This window comes from Pogoniulus pusillus, chromosome 42 (genome assembly GCF_015220805.1).
Source record: "Pogoniulus pusillus isolate bPogPus1 chromosome 42, bPogPus1.pri, whole genome shotgun sequence".
Lineage (NCBI taxonomy): Eukaryota > Metazoa > Chordata > Aves > Piciformes > Lybiidae > Pogoniulus > Pogoniulus pusillus.
Genome location: NC_087305.1, coordinates 1,719,717 through 1,735,242, shown reverse-complemented (window position 1 = coordinate 1,735,242; position 15,526 = coordinate 1,719,717). Strand labels below are relative to the sequence as shown.

Sequence of the window (15,526 nt, the reverse complement as noted above, 5' to 3'; positions counted from 1 at the left end):
AGGGCGGCGCACCCCGTGTCCGGGTGACCGTGGGTGGCGTGCGGCAGAGCGGCCACCTCCGCCGCGGCCGCGTACCCGCTGCCAGCCTACACCCGCGCCCACGGCGGCCCCGGGTGCCCCAAGAGGACTCGGTGCGAGCCTTGGCCGGGAGGCTCCATCCTGCGCTCTCCCGGGACTCCCCCCGGACCAAGCCCCATTGCCAGCCCAGGGCCTCTAGAGCGGGGGGGGCAGCTCCAAGCCAGGATGCACACAGCGCCCGGGCTGCCTGAGGGCCTGCGGGTGCTCTGGGAGCTGGCTGGGGGCCGAGGTCCTCCAACCCTGCCTGGGCCACCCCGTCCCGTTCCCCTGGAAGCAGCAGGGGCCGCAGGGCCAAGTGCAGCACCAGCTGAGGCTGGCTGGACCCACGGCACTCGGCCTTGCCAGAGATAAGCTCCTGGGCCTGACCCCCCTCCTGGGGGACCGGAGAGGCTGCGGGTCCCACCCGTCACGGCTGGGGTGGGGCTGCTCCTGGCCGCTCTTGACCGAGCACCGGAGCAGCTGCTCCGACGGCAGCGCCGGCGCAAGCTAGACAAGGACTTGCAGGCACCAGCGTGGGGTTTGACAGGCTCTGTAGTTGAGGAGGGAGCGGGGAGACGAGCGAGGGACAGACGGACAGGCAGACGGGAGCGTGCTGCCGCCAGCGGGCTGGCGCTCAGGCCAGATCCTTGAAGGCGTCGAGGTTGAAGGCCGTGTCGAGGAGCCGCTGCAGCTCCGTCAGGTGAGTCTTCTTGTTGCCGGTGGCAGGGGCAGCTGCCGGCTCCCGCCCTGCGTACCTGCGGGCAAGAAGGTGGCAGTGAGGGTGGGCTCTGTGCTCCGGAGCGTGTCCCCCAGCGCCACAGCCGCTGCTGGCTCCCTACCAGACAGGCTTGGCGCGGTTGATGGTGGTGCGCAGCCGGGGTTTGACGTAGTCGTAGTAGCCCTGGTTCTTGTGCTCCTCCTGGCACCACACCAGCTCGGCCGCGGGGTACTTCTCAGCCTCCTGCTGCAGCAGGTCGAAGGGGAAGGGCGAGAGCTGCGGGGAGGGATGAGGAGGGGAACACAGGAGCGGTGTCACGGCAGGGGTGTCACAAGCACCCGCGGCAGCCCCGGGCCCGGACCGTGCTCACCTGCTCCACCCTGGTGATGGCCACATCGGCCTCCATCTGCCGAGCCTTGCGCTCCCGGGTCAGGTCGTAGTAGACTTTGCCGGTGCAGAGCAGCAGGCGCCGAACCTGGTCGGGGCGCTGCGCCGCGGGGCCGCTCTCGGGGATGACGCGGAGGAAGTGAGTGCCTGGGGAACCACAGAGCCGCCCGCGTTGGAAAGCCCTCGGGGATCGAGTCCAGCCCAGCACCGCCACGGTCACCAAACCACCTCCCCAAGTGCCATGGCCGCAGGGTTCCGGAACACCTCTCCAAGGATGGAGACTCCACCACTGCCCGCGGGCAGCCTGTGCCGATCCCTGACCACTCTTGCGGGGCAGGAATTGTTCCTCATCTCCAACCTGAGCCCCCCCTTGGTGCAGCCCGAGGCCACCTCCTCTGGCTCTCCAGCACGGTGCAGCAGCCGTTCCCTCTTGGCCCGCGGCAAGACGGCAGCGGAGCCGCTGCAGACCTTGGAGGTCAAAGACTCTGAGGGGTGCCCATGCTGGAGCCATCCGTGGATGAGAAAGGACCCACGCCCGTGGGAGAAGCCTGTGCAGAGCTGTGGGAGCTGCAGCAGTGCCCAGGAGGAGGAGGAGCAGCAGGTGGTGACTTGGTAGGGGTTTGGTGTAAATTAAAATGCTTTTGTTTGCCCAGGCCACAGCAGCACAGAATGGGTTGGGTGGGGGTGGGATGGATTGGGTTGGAACAGCCTCTGAGATCCTCCACTCCAGCATCGACCCAGCACCACCACGGCACCAAACCATGGCCCCAAGTGCCATGGCCACACGTTTCTTGAACACCTCCGCCAGTCCCCTGGTGGGGAGGATGCCACAGCAGAGCATGGCACCATCACCTACAGCAGCCTAGGGCACCATACTGACAGCTGCCTGCACCTGCATCCTGTGCCAGCCCCTACGGGAGGCCAGCCTGGGCAGGCAAATGGGCAAGGAGCACCAGGCAGGAGGTGCTGGGTCTAGCTCCTGGTACGAACCATCACAGCTCGATGGCACTCAGGGCTGCCAAACCCCAGCCATGGCACTCTGATGGGTAGCAGCACCATGGCAAAACCTGCAAAGCTGAGCCTCATCTCTCCAGGGTGCCAGCCTGCACCAGCAAGGGGCAACTCCATTCTACTGGGTAGATGGCCACAGCTGGCACACGCTGCCCTGCCACTTGGGTGCTGGCAGGGAGCAGGGAGGGCAGAAGGAAGCCCCTGTGCCACGCTGGTGCAGAGCTGTCTGCATGTGCTGTCTGCAGAGGCCTGATGCCTGTGGTGTCAGCCTCACATGGCTGCCCTTTGGCATGGAAAGGCTGCTGCCAGGTGGACTTTACCCAGGGCAGCCAGCTCCTGCCCTTCACCCTTCATCCCATGGCAGGCAGTGGGCACCTCTGCCCTGCTTGTACCTGGCAGCATGTCATCGAAGCTGGAGCGGGCTTCAGGGTGGCGCAGCAGCGACTTTGGAGTGAAGATGATGAGCTGGGGAGGGGAGGAGTCAGAACAAGGTGGTCACAGTCTCATCTGGGCATGGAGCTGCTGCCCTCCCTGCCCAGGCACAGCAGCAGCAGCCACAAGAGGTTAGCTCCTGGCTCAGCTGCCATGCTCTGCCAAGCTGGGCATTGCTTTCTCGTGGCAGCAGCTTTCCCAGCTTGAGTTTCCCCTGAGAAGACTGAGATGGTGCCAGGGACCTGCCTGCCCCACAGCTGCAGCTGAAGGCAAGTGGCTGGCATGAGGCACTGACTGGTGCCTGCCAGGCTCAGCACCTCTGGTGTCCCTGTGGAGAGCAAGGAAGGGGCTGCGGGCACTCTGGCCTGCCCCCAGTCAGTTGGCAGCACATCATGAGCCAGCCCTGACCACCTCGAGGTCCTTGGCCTGGGCAGAGGCAAACTGCCCAGGTTGGCTGCCAAGCTGCAAGAACAGGCCTGCTGTGAGTCCTGGCCAGAGGCTTGGCAGAGATGTGTGGCAGGGATGCCCTGGGAGCAAGCTGGGCACAGCGCAGCTGGCACTGACCGGTTTGGGGAGGGGCAGCAGGGGCTGGCACTGACTGGTTTGGGGAGGGGCAGCAAGGGCTGCACTGAGCAGCTTCTGGATGGGCAGCAGGGCTTGGCACTGACTGGTTTGGGGAGGGTGGTAGGGGCTGGCACTGGCTGGTCTGGGGAGGGCATCAAGGGCTGACACTGGCACTGACTGGTTTGGGGAGGGCAGTAGGGGCTGGCACTGGCATTGACTAGTTTGGGGAAGACAGCAAGGGCTGGCACTGCCACTGTCTGGTGCGGGGAGGGCGGCAGGGGCTGACATTGGCACTGACTGGTGCGGGGAGGGTGGCAGGGGCTGGCACTGCCACTGTCTGGTGCGGGAAGGATGGCAGGGGCTGACACTGGCACTGACTGGTGTGGGAAGGACGTCAGGGGCTGGCACTGCCACTGGCTGGTGCAGGAAGGACGGCAGGGGCTGGCACTGCCACTGGCTGGTGCGGGGAGGGCTGCAGGGGCTGGCACTGCCACTGGCTGGTGCGGGGAGGGCTGCAGGGGCTGGCACTGCCAGTGGCTAGTGCGGGGAGGGCTGCAGGGGCTGGCACTGGCACTGGCTGGTGCGGGGAGGGCTGCAGGGGCTGGCACTGACCGGTTTGCGGAAGGGCAGCAGGATCTGGCGCCGCAGGACGTGGAAGAAGTTGGCAGGGGTGGAGCAGTTGACCACGATCCAGTTGCAGTCGTAGAGCTGCCGCACATCGAAGTCCTCCAACAGCTTCTGCCTCGGTGGGCAGGGGGATGACAAGGAACAGGAGGTGCCCCTTGGCTCACAGCTCCAGCAGTGGGCAGAAGTGCCCTGCTCAGCCCTCCCACCCTCCTCTCCTCCTTCAGAGCACACCCGGGGTGGGGGCTGCAAGCCTGTGCCCTTCACCACGGGCTGGGCACAACCTCTGCCTCATGACACCAGCAGTGGTGAAGCTGCAGCCTAAGTGCCAGCTTCAGCCCCTTTGCCCTGAAGCCTCCAAGCTGCAGCTGCAGCTGCAGCCACACCTTCCCCCCGCCCCCCCGCTGTGGCTGCCTCCCCTGCCCCCTGACAGGCAGTGGCTGGGTGCCCGGGAGCTGCCCACTCACAGGGAAGACGTCAGGGTCATCGTTGCACATCTGCAGGAAGCGCTCGGGGCGGGCAGAGGAGTGCTCGGGACCCTGCGTGGGGACAGCCAGCGTGGGGCACGGCCGGCACCGGGAGCCGCTGCCGGGCGGTGCCGTGCTCCCGGCGGTGCCTCCTGCACGCCGCTGCCCTCAGCTCGGCTTCTGGTGCAAGCGACGGGCACCGCGGGGCGCCCCTGAGCTGGGAGGGGTCCTTACCATGCCCTCCATGCCGTGGGGCAGCAGCAGGACGATGCCATTCTGCCGCACCCACTTGGCCTGCCCGGGGCAGATGAATTGGTCGATGATGCACTGCGCAGTGTTGTGGAAGTCCCCGAACTGTGCCTCCCACAGCACCAGGGCGTTGGGGCTGGCCATGGCGAAGCCCAGCTCGAACCCTGAGGGCGAGAGGAGAGGCCCAGGGCGTTGGCTAAGGGCGTGGGGGCAGGGTGGGCGCCGGCAGGGGGCAGGGTGGGCACAGGCAGCGGGCAGGGAGCTCACCCAGGACGCCGTACTCCGAGAGGGAGCTGTTGCAGACGGTGTAGGGAGCTTGGTTGGGCCAGAGGTGGTTCATGGGGATGCAGGTCCTCTTGTCCACGTTCTGGTCGTGCAGGACGTGGTGCCGGTGGCTGCCGTGGGGTCGGGGCGGGGGGGAGAGTACAAAAGAATCACTTCAGTGCCACTGTCTCCCGCGTGGGCTGCAGTTGGCCTGCGTGGGCAGCAGAAGCTCTACCTGAAGGTGCCCCTCTCCACGTCCTGCCCGCTGAGGCGGATGTGGATGCCCTCCTTGAGCAGGGAGCCGAAGGCCATGTACTCTGCCAGCGCCCAGTCCACCGTCCTGTTCTTCACCAGCTCCCCGCGGGTCTTCAGGATCCGGCTCAGACCTGCCGGGCAGACCCTGGGTCACAGCTGCGGGAGCCTCACAGCTGCAGGAGCCTCACAGCTGCAGGAGCCCCACAGCTGCAGGAGCCTCACAGCTGCAGGAGCCCCACAGCTGCGGGAGCCTCACAGCTGCGGGAGCCACACAGCTGCGGGAGCCTCACAGCTGCAGGAGCCCCACAGCTGCAGGAGCCCCACAGCTGCAGGAGCCTCACAGCTGCGGGAGCCTCACAGCTGCGGGAGCCCCACAGCTGCGGGAGCCTCACAGCTGCGGGAGCCTCACAGCTGCGGGAGCCTCACAGCTGCGGGAGCCTCACAGCTGCAGGAGCCTCACAGCTGCAGGAGCCCCACAGCTGCAGGAGCCTCACAGCTGCAGGAGCCCCACAGCTGCGGGAGCCTCACAGCTGCGGGAGCCACACAGCTGCGGGAGCCTCACAGCTGCAGGAGCCCCACAGCTGCAGGAGCCCCACAGCTGCAGGAGCCCCACAGCTGCAGGAGCCTCACAGCTGCGGGAGCCTCACAGCTGCGGGAGCCCCACAGCTGCAGGAGCCTCGAAGCTGCGGGAGCCTCACAGCTGCGGGAGCCTCACAGCTGCGGGAGCCACACAGCTGCGGGAGCCTCACAGCTGCAGGAGCCTCACAGCTGCAGGAGCCTCACAGCTGCGGGAGCCACACAGCTGCGGGAGCCCCACAGCTGCAGGAGCCTCGAAGCTGCAGGAGCCTCGAAGCTGCAGGAGCCACACAGCTGCAGGAGCCCCACAGCTGGGTCACAGCCTGCCCGCACCCCACCGCTGCCGGAGGGCTGAGCCATGACTGCAGGGAGGGAAGGATCAGCCCCCAGGAGCTGCTCCCGAGTTCACTTCCCTTAACCACAGCTCCCTCAGGAGCCAATTCTCACAGACTCACAGAAGAGTTTGGGTTGGAAAGGACCTCCAGAGGTCACCTAAGGTGCTATGGGCAGGGACATCTTTAACCAGAGCAGGTGGCTCAAAGCCTCATCTGACCTCACCTTCAACTCTTCTGACAGTAGAGCATCCCCTGCTGCTCTGGGCAGCCTGGGCCAGGCTCTGCCCACCCTCAGTGCCAAACATTTCTCCTTCTCTCCACTCTCAGTCTCCCACTTGGAGGCCCTGGGCCTGTCCCAACAGGTCCTGCTCAAAACTCTGTCCCCAGCGTTCTGCTCAGCTGCTTGGAGCACTGCAAGGCCCCCAGAAGGTCTCCCTGGAGCCTTCTCCAAGCTGAACTCTTCTCCAGGCTGAACTCCCTCAGCTCCCAGCCTGGCCTCAGGGCAGAGCCCTCCCAGCCCTTGCATGGCTTTATTGTGACCTCCTCTCGACCTGCTCCAGCAGGTCCTTGTCTGTCCTGACCTCCAGGAGAGCTCTCAGGAGGCTGAAGTGGAGGTGCAGGATCCCTTCCCTCCCTCTGCCAGCCACACAGATCAAAGCTCCCTCCCGGGCCCCATTCCAGTCCTATCCCACACCTTCCCTGCCGCAGAGGCCCAGCCTGGCACAGCTCCTGCCAGCTCCTACCTCCGTGGATAGTGAAGTCCTCCACTGGCACGGAGCTGGCCACTTGCCCGATGTGGGTCAGGTCCTCCTCGTTCAGCCCCGTGGAGGGGCAGCTCATGCTCCGTGGTTGCCCATCCAGAGTGAAGAAACCTGCAGGGGAGGAGCAGTCCAGTGCCCAGCACCACCCCCAGAGCTCAGGGCACCCTCAAGCACCAGTAGGTGTGCCAGGAGCTGTCTGGAGAGCCCAAGCTCTCTGCTGGCAACCCCCCAGCAGCCTGCTGGTGACTGACCAGGCCAGGGTGAGTCCAGCCAGTGCTTGATGTGCAAGATCTTCTCGTCCTTGGACCTGGCATGGGCCTCCTCACAGATCTTGTCATACTTGGCAATCTCCTCCTGAAGGGTAGAACCAGGAGGTGGAAAAGCATCACCGAGGGTGCCAAGTCTGGAGGCCTCGTGGTGAGCTTGCCAGGGTGCTGAAGGGCACAGCTGGTCCCCATGGTGCTGAGCAGCCTGGCCTTGGAGAGCAGAGCTGCTGCTGGAGGCCCCTGGCCCCAAGAGACCACAGCCCTGGGGCAGAGCTGCTGCCAGGGCCCCACACACCTGCAGAGCACAGAGAGCCTGAGGGCTGCAGAGCCCAGGTGAGCCCCAGCCATGCTCCAGGGGCACGGTGCCATGTGGCCTGTGCTGCCCTGGCCGTGGGGGCAACCCTTGGACGAAGGCTTCTCAGAGCTGACAGGGTCCAAGCCCAAGCCCTGGCATCTACCCAGGGCCTGCAGCTCTTGCCCAGCCCTTTAGGTGACAAAGCAAAGCAGAAGCAGGCACAGGCCCTGGCACAGCCTTCGCTGCCAGCTCTGACCCAAGGGAAGTCGTTTTCCCTGCTGATGCTGCCTTCAGCTTCCCCCCCCAGCCCCCAGGGGCCAGTACCTCATACTCTGGCTGATTGACCACCCCCTGGGAGATGAGCAGCTCAGCATATTTCTGCAGCACAGGCTTCTGCTTGCGGATCTGTTTGTACATCAGGGGCTGGGTGAACATGGGCTCGTCCATCTCGTTGTGCCCATTGCGCCGGTAGCAAACCTGCAAGCAAAGAGCTCTCAGGGCAGCTCTGGCAACCTGCAGCTCCAAAAGCAGCCACAGACTCACAGCAGGTTAGAAGCTCCGTGGAAGGGACCTCCAGAGATCTTCCAGTCCAATCCCTGCCAGGGCAGGGCACCCAGAACACATCCAGGTGGGTTTGCAAAGCCTCCAGAGGAGACTCCACAACCTCTCTGGGCAGCCTGCTCCAGGCTCCAGCACCCTCACAAAGTCTCCACTTCTATTCCTGTGGCACCTCCTCTGCTCCAGCTGGCACCCAGTGCCCCTTCTGCTGTCCTTGGGCACCCTGGGCAGAGCCTGGCTCCAGCCCTGCACATCTCTAGCACAGCACTGAGGGCAGCCCTCAGGCTCCTCTGCTCCAAGCCCCCAGCCCCAGCTCCTCAGCCTGGCCTCAGAGATGTTCACTGCCTGCAGCAGCTCTGGCTCTGGGCTGGGCTCTCTCAAGCACTTCCCTGAGCTCCTTCTTGAGCTGAGGGGCCCAGAGCTGGGCACAGTATTCCAGAGGTGGCCTCAGCAGGGCAGAACAGAGGGACAGGAGAACCTCTCTGACCTACTCAGCACACCCAGGATGCCCTCAGCCTTCCTGCCCACAGGGGCACACTGCTGGCTCTGGGCATCCTTCCATGCCCCAGGTCCCTCTGCTCTGCTCTCCAGCAGCTAAGTGCCCAACTCTGCTGCTCCCTGGGGTTGTTCCTTCCCAGATACAAGAGGTGCTAGGAAGGGTCTGAAAAAGCCCAGGAGGGACCTAAGTGCATCCCCCTGAACACAAGAGGTGAGGGCATGCTCCTGGCAGGGAGCAGTCACAGGCTTACAGGATATCAGGGGTTGGAAGGGACCCACAGATAAAGTCCAACCCTCCCTGCCAGAGCAGGACCACACAATCTAGCTCAGGGCACACAGGAACACATCCAGACAGGCCTGGAAAGGCTCCAGAGAAGCAGACTCCACAACCTCTCTGGGCAGCCTGTGCCAGGGCTCTGGGGTCAAGAGGTTCCCTCTTGTGTTGAGCTGCAACCTCCTGTGCTGCAGCTTCCATCCATTGCTGCTTGTCCTGTCCCAGGGAGCAGTGAGCAGAGCCTGTCCCCCCCTCCTGACCCCCAGCCCTCAGAGAATTACAGACATTGATTCAATCCCCTCTCAGTCTTCTCTTCTCCAGACTCAGCCCCAGGGCCCTCAGCCTCTCCTCACCAGGCACTGCTCCACTCCCCTCACCATCCTCATAGCCCTGCACTGGACTCTCTCCAGCACATCCCTGTCCCTCTTCAACTGCCTGACCAAATCCACCACCACCACCTCCTGATGGGAGCTACCTGACCCAATCCACCACCACCACCTCCTGGTGGGAGCTGCCTTACCAAGTCCACCTCCACCTCCTGATGGGAGCTGCCTGACCAAATCCACCACCACCTCCTGATGGGAGCAGCCTGACCCAATGCACCACGAACTCCTGATGGGAGCTGCCTGACCAAACCCACCACCACCACCTCCTGATGGGAGCTGCCTGACCAAACCCACCACCACCACCACCTCCTAGTGGGAGCTGCCTGACCCAATCCACCACCACCACCTCCTGATGGGAGCTGCCTTACCAAGTCCACCACCACCACCTCCTGATGGGAGCTGTCTGACCCAATGCACCACCACCACCTCCTGATGGGAGCTGTCTGACCCAATGCACCACCACCACCTCCTGATGGGAGCTGTCTGACCCAATGCACCACCACCACCTCCTGATGGGAGCTGTCTGACCCAATGCACCACCAACTCCTGATGGGAGCTGTCTGACCCAATGCACCACCACCACCTCCTGATGGGAGCTGCCTGACCAAACCCACCACCACCACCTCCTGGTGGGAGCTGCCTGACCAAATCCACCACCACCACCTCCTGGTGGGAGCTGCCTGACCAAATCCACCACCACCACCTCCTAGTGGGAGCTGCCTGACCAAATCCACCACCACCACCTCCTGGTGGGAGCTGCCTGACCAAATCCACCACCACCACCTCCTGATGGGAGCTGTCTGACCCAATGCACCACCACCTCCTGATGGGAGCTGTCTGACCCAATGCACCACCACCACCTCCTGATGGGAGCTGTCTGACCCAATGCACCACCACCACCTCCTGATGGGAGCTGTCTGACCCAATGCACCACCACCACCTCCTGATGGGAGCTGTCTGACCCAATGCACCACCAACTCCTGATGGGAGCTGTCTGACCCAATGCACCACCAACTCCTGATGGGAGCTGCCTGACCAAACCCACCACCACCACCTCCTGATGGGAGCTGCCTGACCCAATGCACCACCAACTCCTGATGGGAGCTGCCTGACCAAACCCACCACCACCACCTCCTGATGGGAGCTGCCTGACCAAATCCACCACCACCTCCTGGTGGGAGCTGCCTGACCCAATCCACCACCACCTCCTGATGGGAGCTGTCTGACCCAATCCACCACCACCACCTCCTGGTGGGAGCTGCCTGACCCAATCCACCACCACCACCTCCTGGTGGGAGCTGCCTGACCAAACCCACCACCACCACCACCACCACCTCCTAGTGGGAGCTGCCTGACCCAATCCTCCACCACCACCTCCTGGTGGGAGCTGCCTTACCAAGTCCACCACCACGTCCTTGTGGAAGGTGCTCCTCCACTCTGCTGCCACGTTGCAGACGTAGACCACGGCCTCGGGGTCGTCGGCGTTGACGTGGAAGATGGGGGCGTTGACCACGCGTGCCACGTCGGTGGGGTAGGGCGAGGAGCGAGCCATCCTGGGGTCTGTGGTGAAGCCAATCTGCAGGGGCAGGCAGGGCACGGCGCTGGCACGGCGCTGGCACAGGTGCAGGCCTTGCAAAGCAGCAGCCAGGGCCCGGAGGGCAGCTCGGGAGCTGTGCCATGGCACTGCCCCTCAGCACAAGCCGCTCCACCTGCCTGCCTGCTTGCACCCCTGGGCACAGCCTGGTCCCAGTGAGAGGGCTCTGGCTGAGAGGGGGGCACAGCAGGGCAGGCCTGCATGCCCTTGCAAGATGAGCGTCAGCTTGTGCCACCCCTGTGCCAGGCTGGATGCCAAGGGCTGCTGCTGAGCTTCCTTTACGTGCAGCTGGGTGTAAAGCCCAAGCCTGTGGCTGGGGTCAGGCTGCAGCCAGCACCCACCCAGCCCTGAGCTGGCAGCAGGGCCCAGGCAGGGTGCCCTGGTGGGCAGCTGCTCCTCACCTGGTTGTTGACCACCACGTGGACGGTGCCGTGGGTGGTGTAGGAGGGCAGGTCGCTCAGGTGGAAGGTCTCATACACGATGCCCTGCCCGGCGAAGGCAGCGTCCCCGTGCAGCAGGATGGACATCACCTGGCAGGGGCAGCAGAGAGCTCAGCCTGGGCTCAGGGCAGGGGCAGCCACCAGCCGAGGGCACAGCTCTCATCCCCATCAGCCTCTGGTGTCCCAAGGAGGACAGAGCAGCTGGCTCATGCCTCTGCTGCCCTGCCAGGGGGTCAGAGTGCAGCTGGGCATGGGTGGTGACCCCTCCACTGAGGGGGCTCTGGCCTCCAGGTGACTTGTGCAGGGGCAGCACTCAGGGAGCCTCCAGCAGGCACACAGGGCCCAGGAGGTGAATGCCAGCCCCAAGCACACACCTCAGAGCCATCTGCTGATGAGGGCAAGATGGCAAAAATGCTCCATGCCCTGCGACTGTCACCCCAGGAAGCTTTGGGCAGGAGCTGGGCCAGGAGCCTGCCAGCCAGGGCCAGGCTTTGTCTACAGCCAACCCCCGGGGTGCAGGAGGCCCTTTGGGCCTCACCCTGCCACCTCTCGGCGCTGGAGCCAGGTCTGCAATGGACCAACCCTCAAACAACTCCCCCTGCAGCCCCCTCCCCACCTGGCTGCAGGCAGCTGCCTCCTGCTGCCAGCTCCAGCTGCCCCCTGCTTAGTCCTGGGCACGGTGAGGTCCCTCAGCTGCCACTGCTGAGCCCCCCCAGGCTTGGGTTGCCTCCTGCTCCCCACAGCCCTGCCAGGGGAAAGCAGAGCCTGGGCTGGGCAAGCCCTTGCCAGAGCTCTCCCCCAAACCAGCAGGGAGCAAAGGCAGAGTGATGGCAGGGTGGCAGCAGAGGAAGGGGCACGATGGCCAAAAGCCATCTGGCTTTCTTCACCTGCCCACCAGCCTGCTCCACCCAGCCTGGGGGACCTCACTGCAGGGTGCCAGCACCACTCAACCTTCTGCTGCCATCCCTAAACTTCTTCTGAGGTGGTCCCAGCACCACTCAACCTTCTGCTGCCATCCCTAAGCTTCTCCTGGGGTGGTCCCAGCACCACTCAACCTTCTCCTGCCATCACTAAACTTCTTCTGCCATCACTAAACTTCTTCTGGGGTGGTCCCAGCACCACTTAACCTTCTGCTGCCATCCCTAAACTTCTGGGGTGGTCCCAGCACCACTCAACCTTCTGCTGCCATCCCTAAACTTCTGGGGTGGTCCCAGCACCACTCAACCTTCTGCTGCCATCCCTAAACTTCTGGGGTGGTCCCAGCACCACTCAACCTTCTGCTGCCATCCCTAAGCTTCTCCTGGGGTGGTCCCAGCACTGCTCAACCTTCTTCTGCCACCAAACCCCACCCAGCCTGGAGGCCCTCATGGGGGGGTGCCAGCCCCACTCACCTTCTTGCCCTCTGTGTCCCCACAGTAGAACTGCTCTGCCTTGGTCTTGCCCTGCACCACAGGGTCGGCTGCCTCCAGGTGGGAGGGGTTTGCCACCAGGCTGAGGGTGATGTTCCTGTCGGTGACGCGGTTGATCCGCCGGTGGTACATGCCCAGGTGGTACTTGACGTCCCCAGAGCCCTGTGGAGGGGCAGAAGGAAGTGAGCCCAGGGTCGTGGATGGCTTCTGAAGCACAGGAGAGGGCCTGAGGCAGGGCAGCAGTGTGCCCTGGCTGCGTGTCCTGCTGGCACTGGCGGCAAGCGGTGGGCACTGGCTGGCTGCAGGAGCTGTCCTGGCACCCAGCAGAGCAGAAGTGGCCTGCTCCAGGTGCCAGTGGGGCACCAAAGCTCAAGGGAAGACCAAGCCCAGCTAGGGAAGGCTGTGGGTGCAGGGAGAGGCAAAGAACAAACTCACTGAGCTCTGTTCTGGCACAGTACAGCCATGCCTGGCACCACTGGCAGTACCCTGCAGCTGCCAGCTGGAGCACCTGGATGCCTCAAGCTGCTGCTTCCTCACCTCTAAAGCCCATCTGAAGGCCATGGCAGGATAAAGCTTCCCAAAAGCCAAATCATCCCAGCTCATGGAGCTGGAATCATGGAATGGGGTGGGCTGGAAAAGCCTCTGAGGTCATCCAGCAACTCAACGCCTCCCTGGCATCAAACCATGCCCCCAGGTGCCATGGCCATAGCTTTCTTCAACACCTCCAGGGATGGGGACTCCACCACCTCTCTGGGCAGTCTGTGCCAGTCCCTGACCAGCCCTACAGGACAGGAACTGTTCCTCATCTCCAGCCTAACTCCCCAGGCACAGGAACCTTCAGAGCATGGGCACATTGCACTGGCACAGCCTACAGCAGTTCAAGCTGTGGGGCTTTTAAGACCCTGCATGAGGACCAGGGGCTGCTGCATGCCAAGCTCTGCCTCTGCCCTCCTGCCCCTCACCTCCTTCACCCCAAGGCTGCTTTGGCCCCGTGGGGAGCTGCTGAAGGCCCAGTCTGTGCTGCAGGCACCAGCAGCAGCCTGGGTGCAGGTCACCTCCAGGCCAGGCAAGAGCAGCCCAGCACTGGCACTGCCGTGAAGGCTGCAGCCACAAGGGCACAGCTCAGTCACAGGGGCACAGCTCAGTCACACGGGCACAGCTCAGTCACACGGGCACAGCTCAGTCACACGGGCACAGCAGTCACAGGGGCACAGCTCAGTCACACAGGCACAGCAGTCACAGGGGCACAGCTCAGTCACACGGGCACAGCTCTGCCGATGCCACCCAGCGCCACCGCAGCCGGCGGGCACCAGCTGGGGCCAGGCCAGAGCAGGCTGCTGCGGGCAGCAGAGGGCACTCACCTCATCGGCAGCCTCCAGCTTGGAGTCGAACTGGCAGAAGATCTGCTCCAGCTCCTTCCTGATCACGTTGGCAAGGACGTTCAGGCGGCCCCTGCAGACCCAAGACTGCTGTTGGCAGCCAGCAGCACCAGGGAGCTGCCACCCCACACTGGCACACGGAGGCTGTGGCAACCTCACAGCCCCTGCAGTGGCTGCAGGGTGACCCAGGGAGGAGGCTCTGAGAGGAAGGCTGCAGGTGGTGATGGAGCAGCATGGAGCAGACAGACTGGGCTGGGTCGGAAGGGACCTTCCAGGCTCACCCAGTCCAACCCCCTGCAGCCAGCAGGGGCAGCCCCAGCCAGAGCAGGCTGCTCAGAGCCCCAAGCAACCTGACCCAGAATGGTGCCAGGCTTGGGGCATCTCCCAGCTCTCTGGGCAGCCTGGACCAGGCTCTGCCCACCCTCAGTGCCAAACATTTCTCCTTCCCTCCACTCTCAATCTCCCACTTGAAGCCCAAACCCTCACCCCTTGGCCTGGCCCAACAGGTCCTGCTCAAAACTCTGTCCCCAGCTTTCTGCTCAGCCCTTGGAGCACTGCAAGGCCTCCAGAAGGTCTCCCTGGAGCCTTCTCTTCTCCTCCAGGCTGAACTCCTCCAAATCCCAGCCTGGCCTCCCAGCAGAGCACTGCTGTGGCCTCCTCTGGCCCTGCTCCAGCAGGTCCCTGTCTGTGCTGTGCTGAGGGCTCCAGAGCTGCCCCAGCACTGCAGGGGGGGTCTCAGCAGGCACAGCAGAGGGGCAGAATCCCCTCCCTGCTTCTGCTGCCCACACTGCTGGGGACCAGCCCAGGGCAGGGCTGGCCCTGGGACTCATGTCCAGCTTTGCACCCCCAGCACCCCCAAGTCCTCCTCAGGGCTACTCTCCAGCCCTTCACCCCCTGCCTGGATTGATGCCAGGAGTTGTCCCAGTCCTGGCACTTGACCCTTGCAGCCCCTCACGAGGTTCACACAGCTCACACAGCCTGCCCATGCTGAGTCTTGGCCTGGCACTTCAACTCTGCCACCCAAACCTCCACCCCTTGCAGGCAAATTCACAGCCAAGCTGAAGCTAAACTCCCCAGGGTGGACAAAGAGCAGAGCCAGGGGCTGAGCTCTCTGGCTAAGGCTCAGCCCCAGCCAAGCCCAGTTAGAGCTGGCAGCAGCCACTGTGCTCCCCAGCACTGCACCTCCCCCCCTCCTCCTCACCCCCAGCACCACCACGGCAGAGGCAGAGTTACCTGTGGGGCATGCCCATGATCACATAATCCACTCCCTTCTCACTTGACTTATCAATGATGGTCTTTAAGGCTGGGATCAGCACCTCACAGCCCTCCAGACCAAAACGTTTCTCTGAGGACCATTTTCGATGGAGAAACTCCTCAAACCTGGAAGGCAAAGGGACAGGAGGGGTCAAGGTCAGAGCCAGAGCTGAGGGCACCTGGGCAGAGGATGGGGATCGCACCAGGGAGCTACAGCAGCAAGGATGCTTGAGCAGACTTGATGCAGCAGCAGCCCAGCAGCCCTCCCAGCCCCCTCCTGCAATGCCCAACTGGCCCAAGAACCCTCCCCTGGCACTGTGCTGCATTCAAACCTCATTTTGAGACCTTTCCTTTCAGACTCTCCCAGGTCCTTGGGCTCTCTGCCAGCCCCAAGCCTGCCAGCTTCACTGGCATCACCCTGCTGATGAAGCCAACCACGACAGCTGACGTCAGCAGGTGACTCAGGTGGAAAC

At 63.9% G+C, this 15,526-nt stretch overlaps 1 protein-coding gene across 5 annotated transcripts in view; it reads right to left on the bottom strand.

The window, feature by feature from the left end:
* Nucleotides 1-591: 591 nt before the first annotated feature.
* Nucleotides 592-15,526, bottom strand: part of OGDH (oxoglutarate dehydrogenase) — a 37,958-nt gene continuing 23,023 nt past the window's right edge. For all 5 annotated transcript variants that reach the window (XM_064175663.1, XM_064175665.1, XM_064175661.1 and 2 more), the window contains 17 exons: nucleotides 15,033-15,179; nucleotides 13,782-13,872; nucleotides 12,403-12,582; nucleotides 10,973-11,101; nucleotides 10,374-10,553; nucleotides 7,586-7,738; nucleotides 6,952-7,054; nucleotides 6,683-6,811; nucleotides 5,009-5,159; nucleotides 4,777-4,904; nucleotides 4,495-4,673; nucleotides 4,261-4,332; nucleotides 3,782-3,907; nucleotides 2,566-2,638; nucleotides 1,146-1,309; nucleotides 897-1,051; nucleotides 592-812 (listed from right to left, as the gene is read on the bottom strand). In XM_064175663.1, coding sequence (XP_064031733.1) covers nucleotides 692-812; nucleotides 897-1,051; nucleotides 1,146-1,309; nucleotides 2,566-2,638; nucleotides 3,782-3,907; nucleotides 4,261-4,332; nucleotides 4,495-4,673; nucleotides 4,777-4,904; nucleotides 5,009-5,159; nucleotides 6,683-6,811; nucleotides 6,952-7,054; nucleotides 7,586-7,738; nucleotides 10,374-10,553; nucleotides 10,973-11,101; nucleotides 12,403-12,582; nucleotides 13,782-13,872; nucleotides 15,033-15,179 — 2,281 coding nt within the window. In that variant the 3' untranslated portion in view covers nucleotides 592-691. The remainder of the gene's footprint in view (nucleotides 813-896; nucleotides 1,052-1,145; nucleotides 1,310-2,565; nucleotides 2,639-3,781; nucleotides 3,908-4,260; nucleotides 4,333-4,494; nucleotides 4,674-4,776; nucleotides 4,905-5,008; nucleotides 5,160-6,682; nucleotides 6,812-6,951; nucleotides 7,055-7,585; nucleotides 7,739-10,373; nucleotides 10,554-10,972; nucleotides 11,102-12,402; nucleotides 12,583-13,781; nucleotides 13,873-15,032; nucleotides 15,180-15,526) is intronic.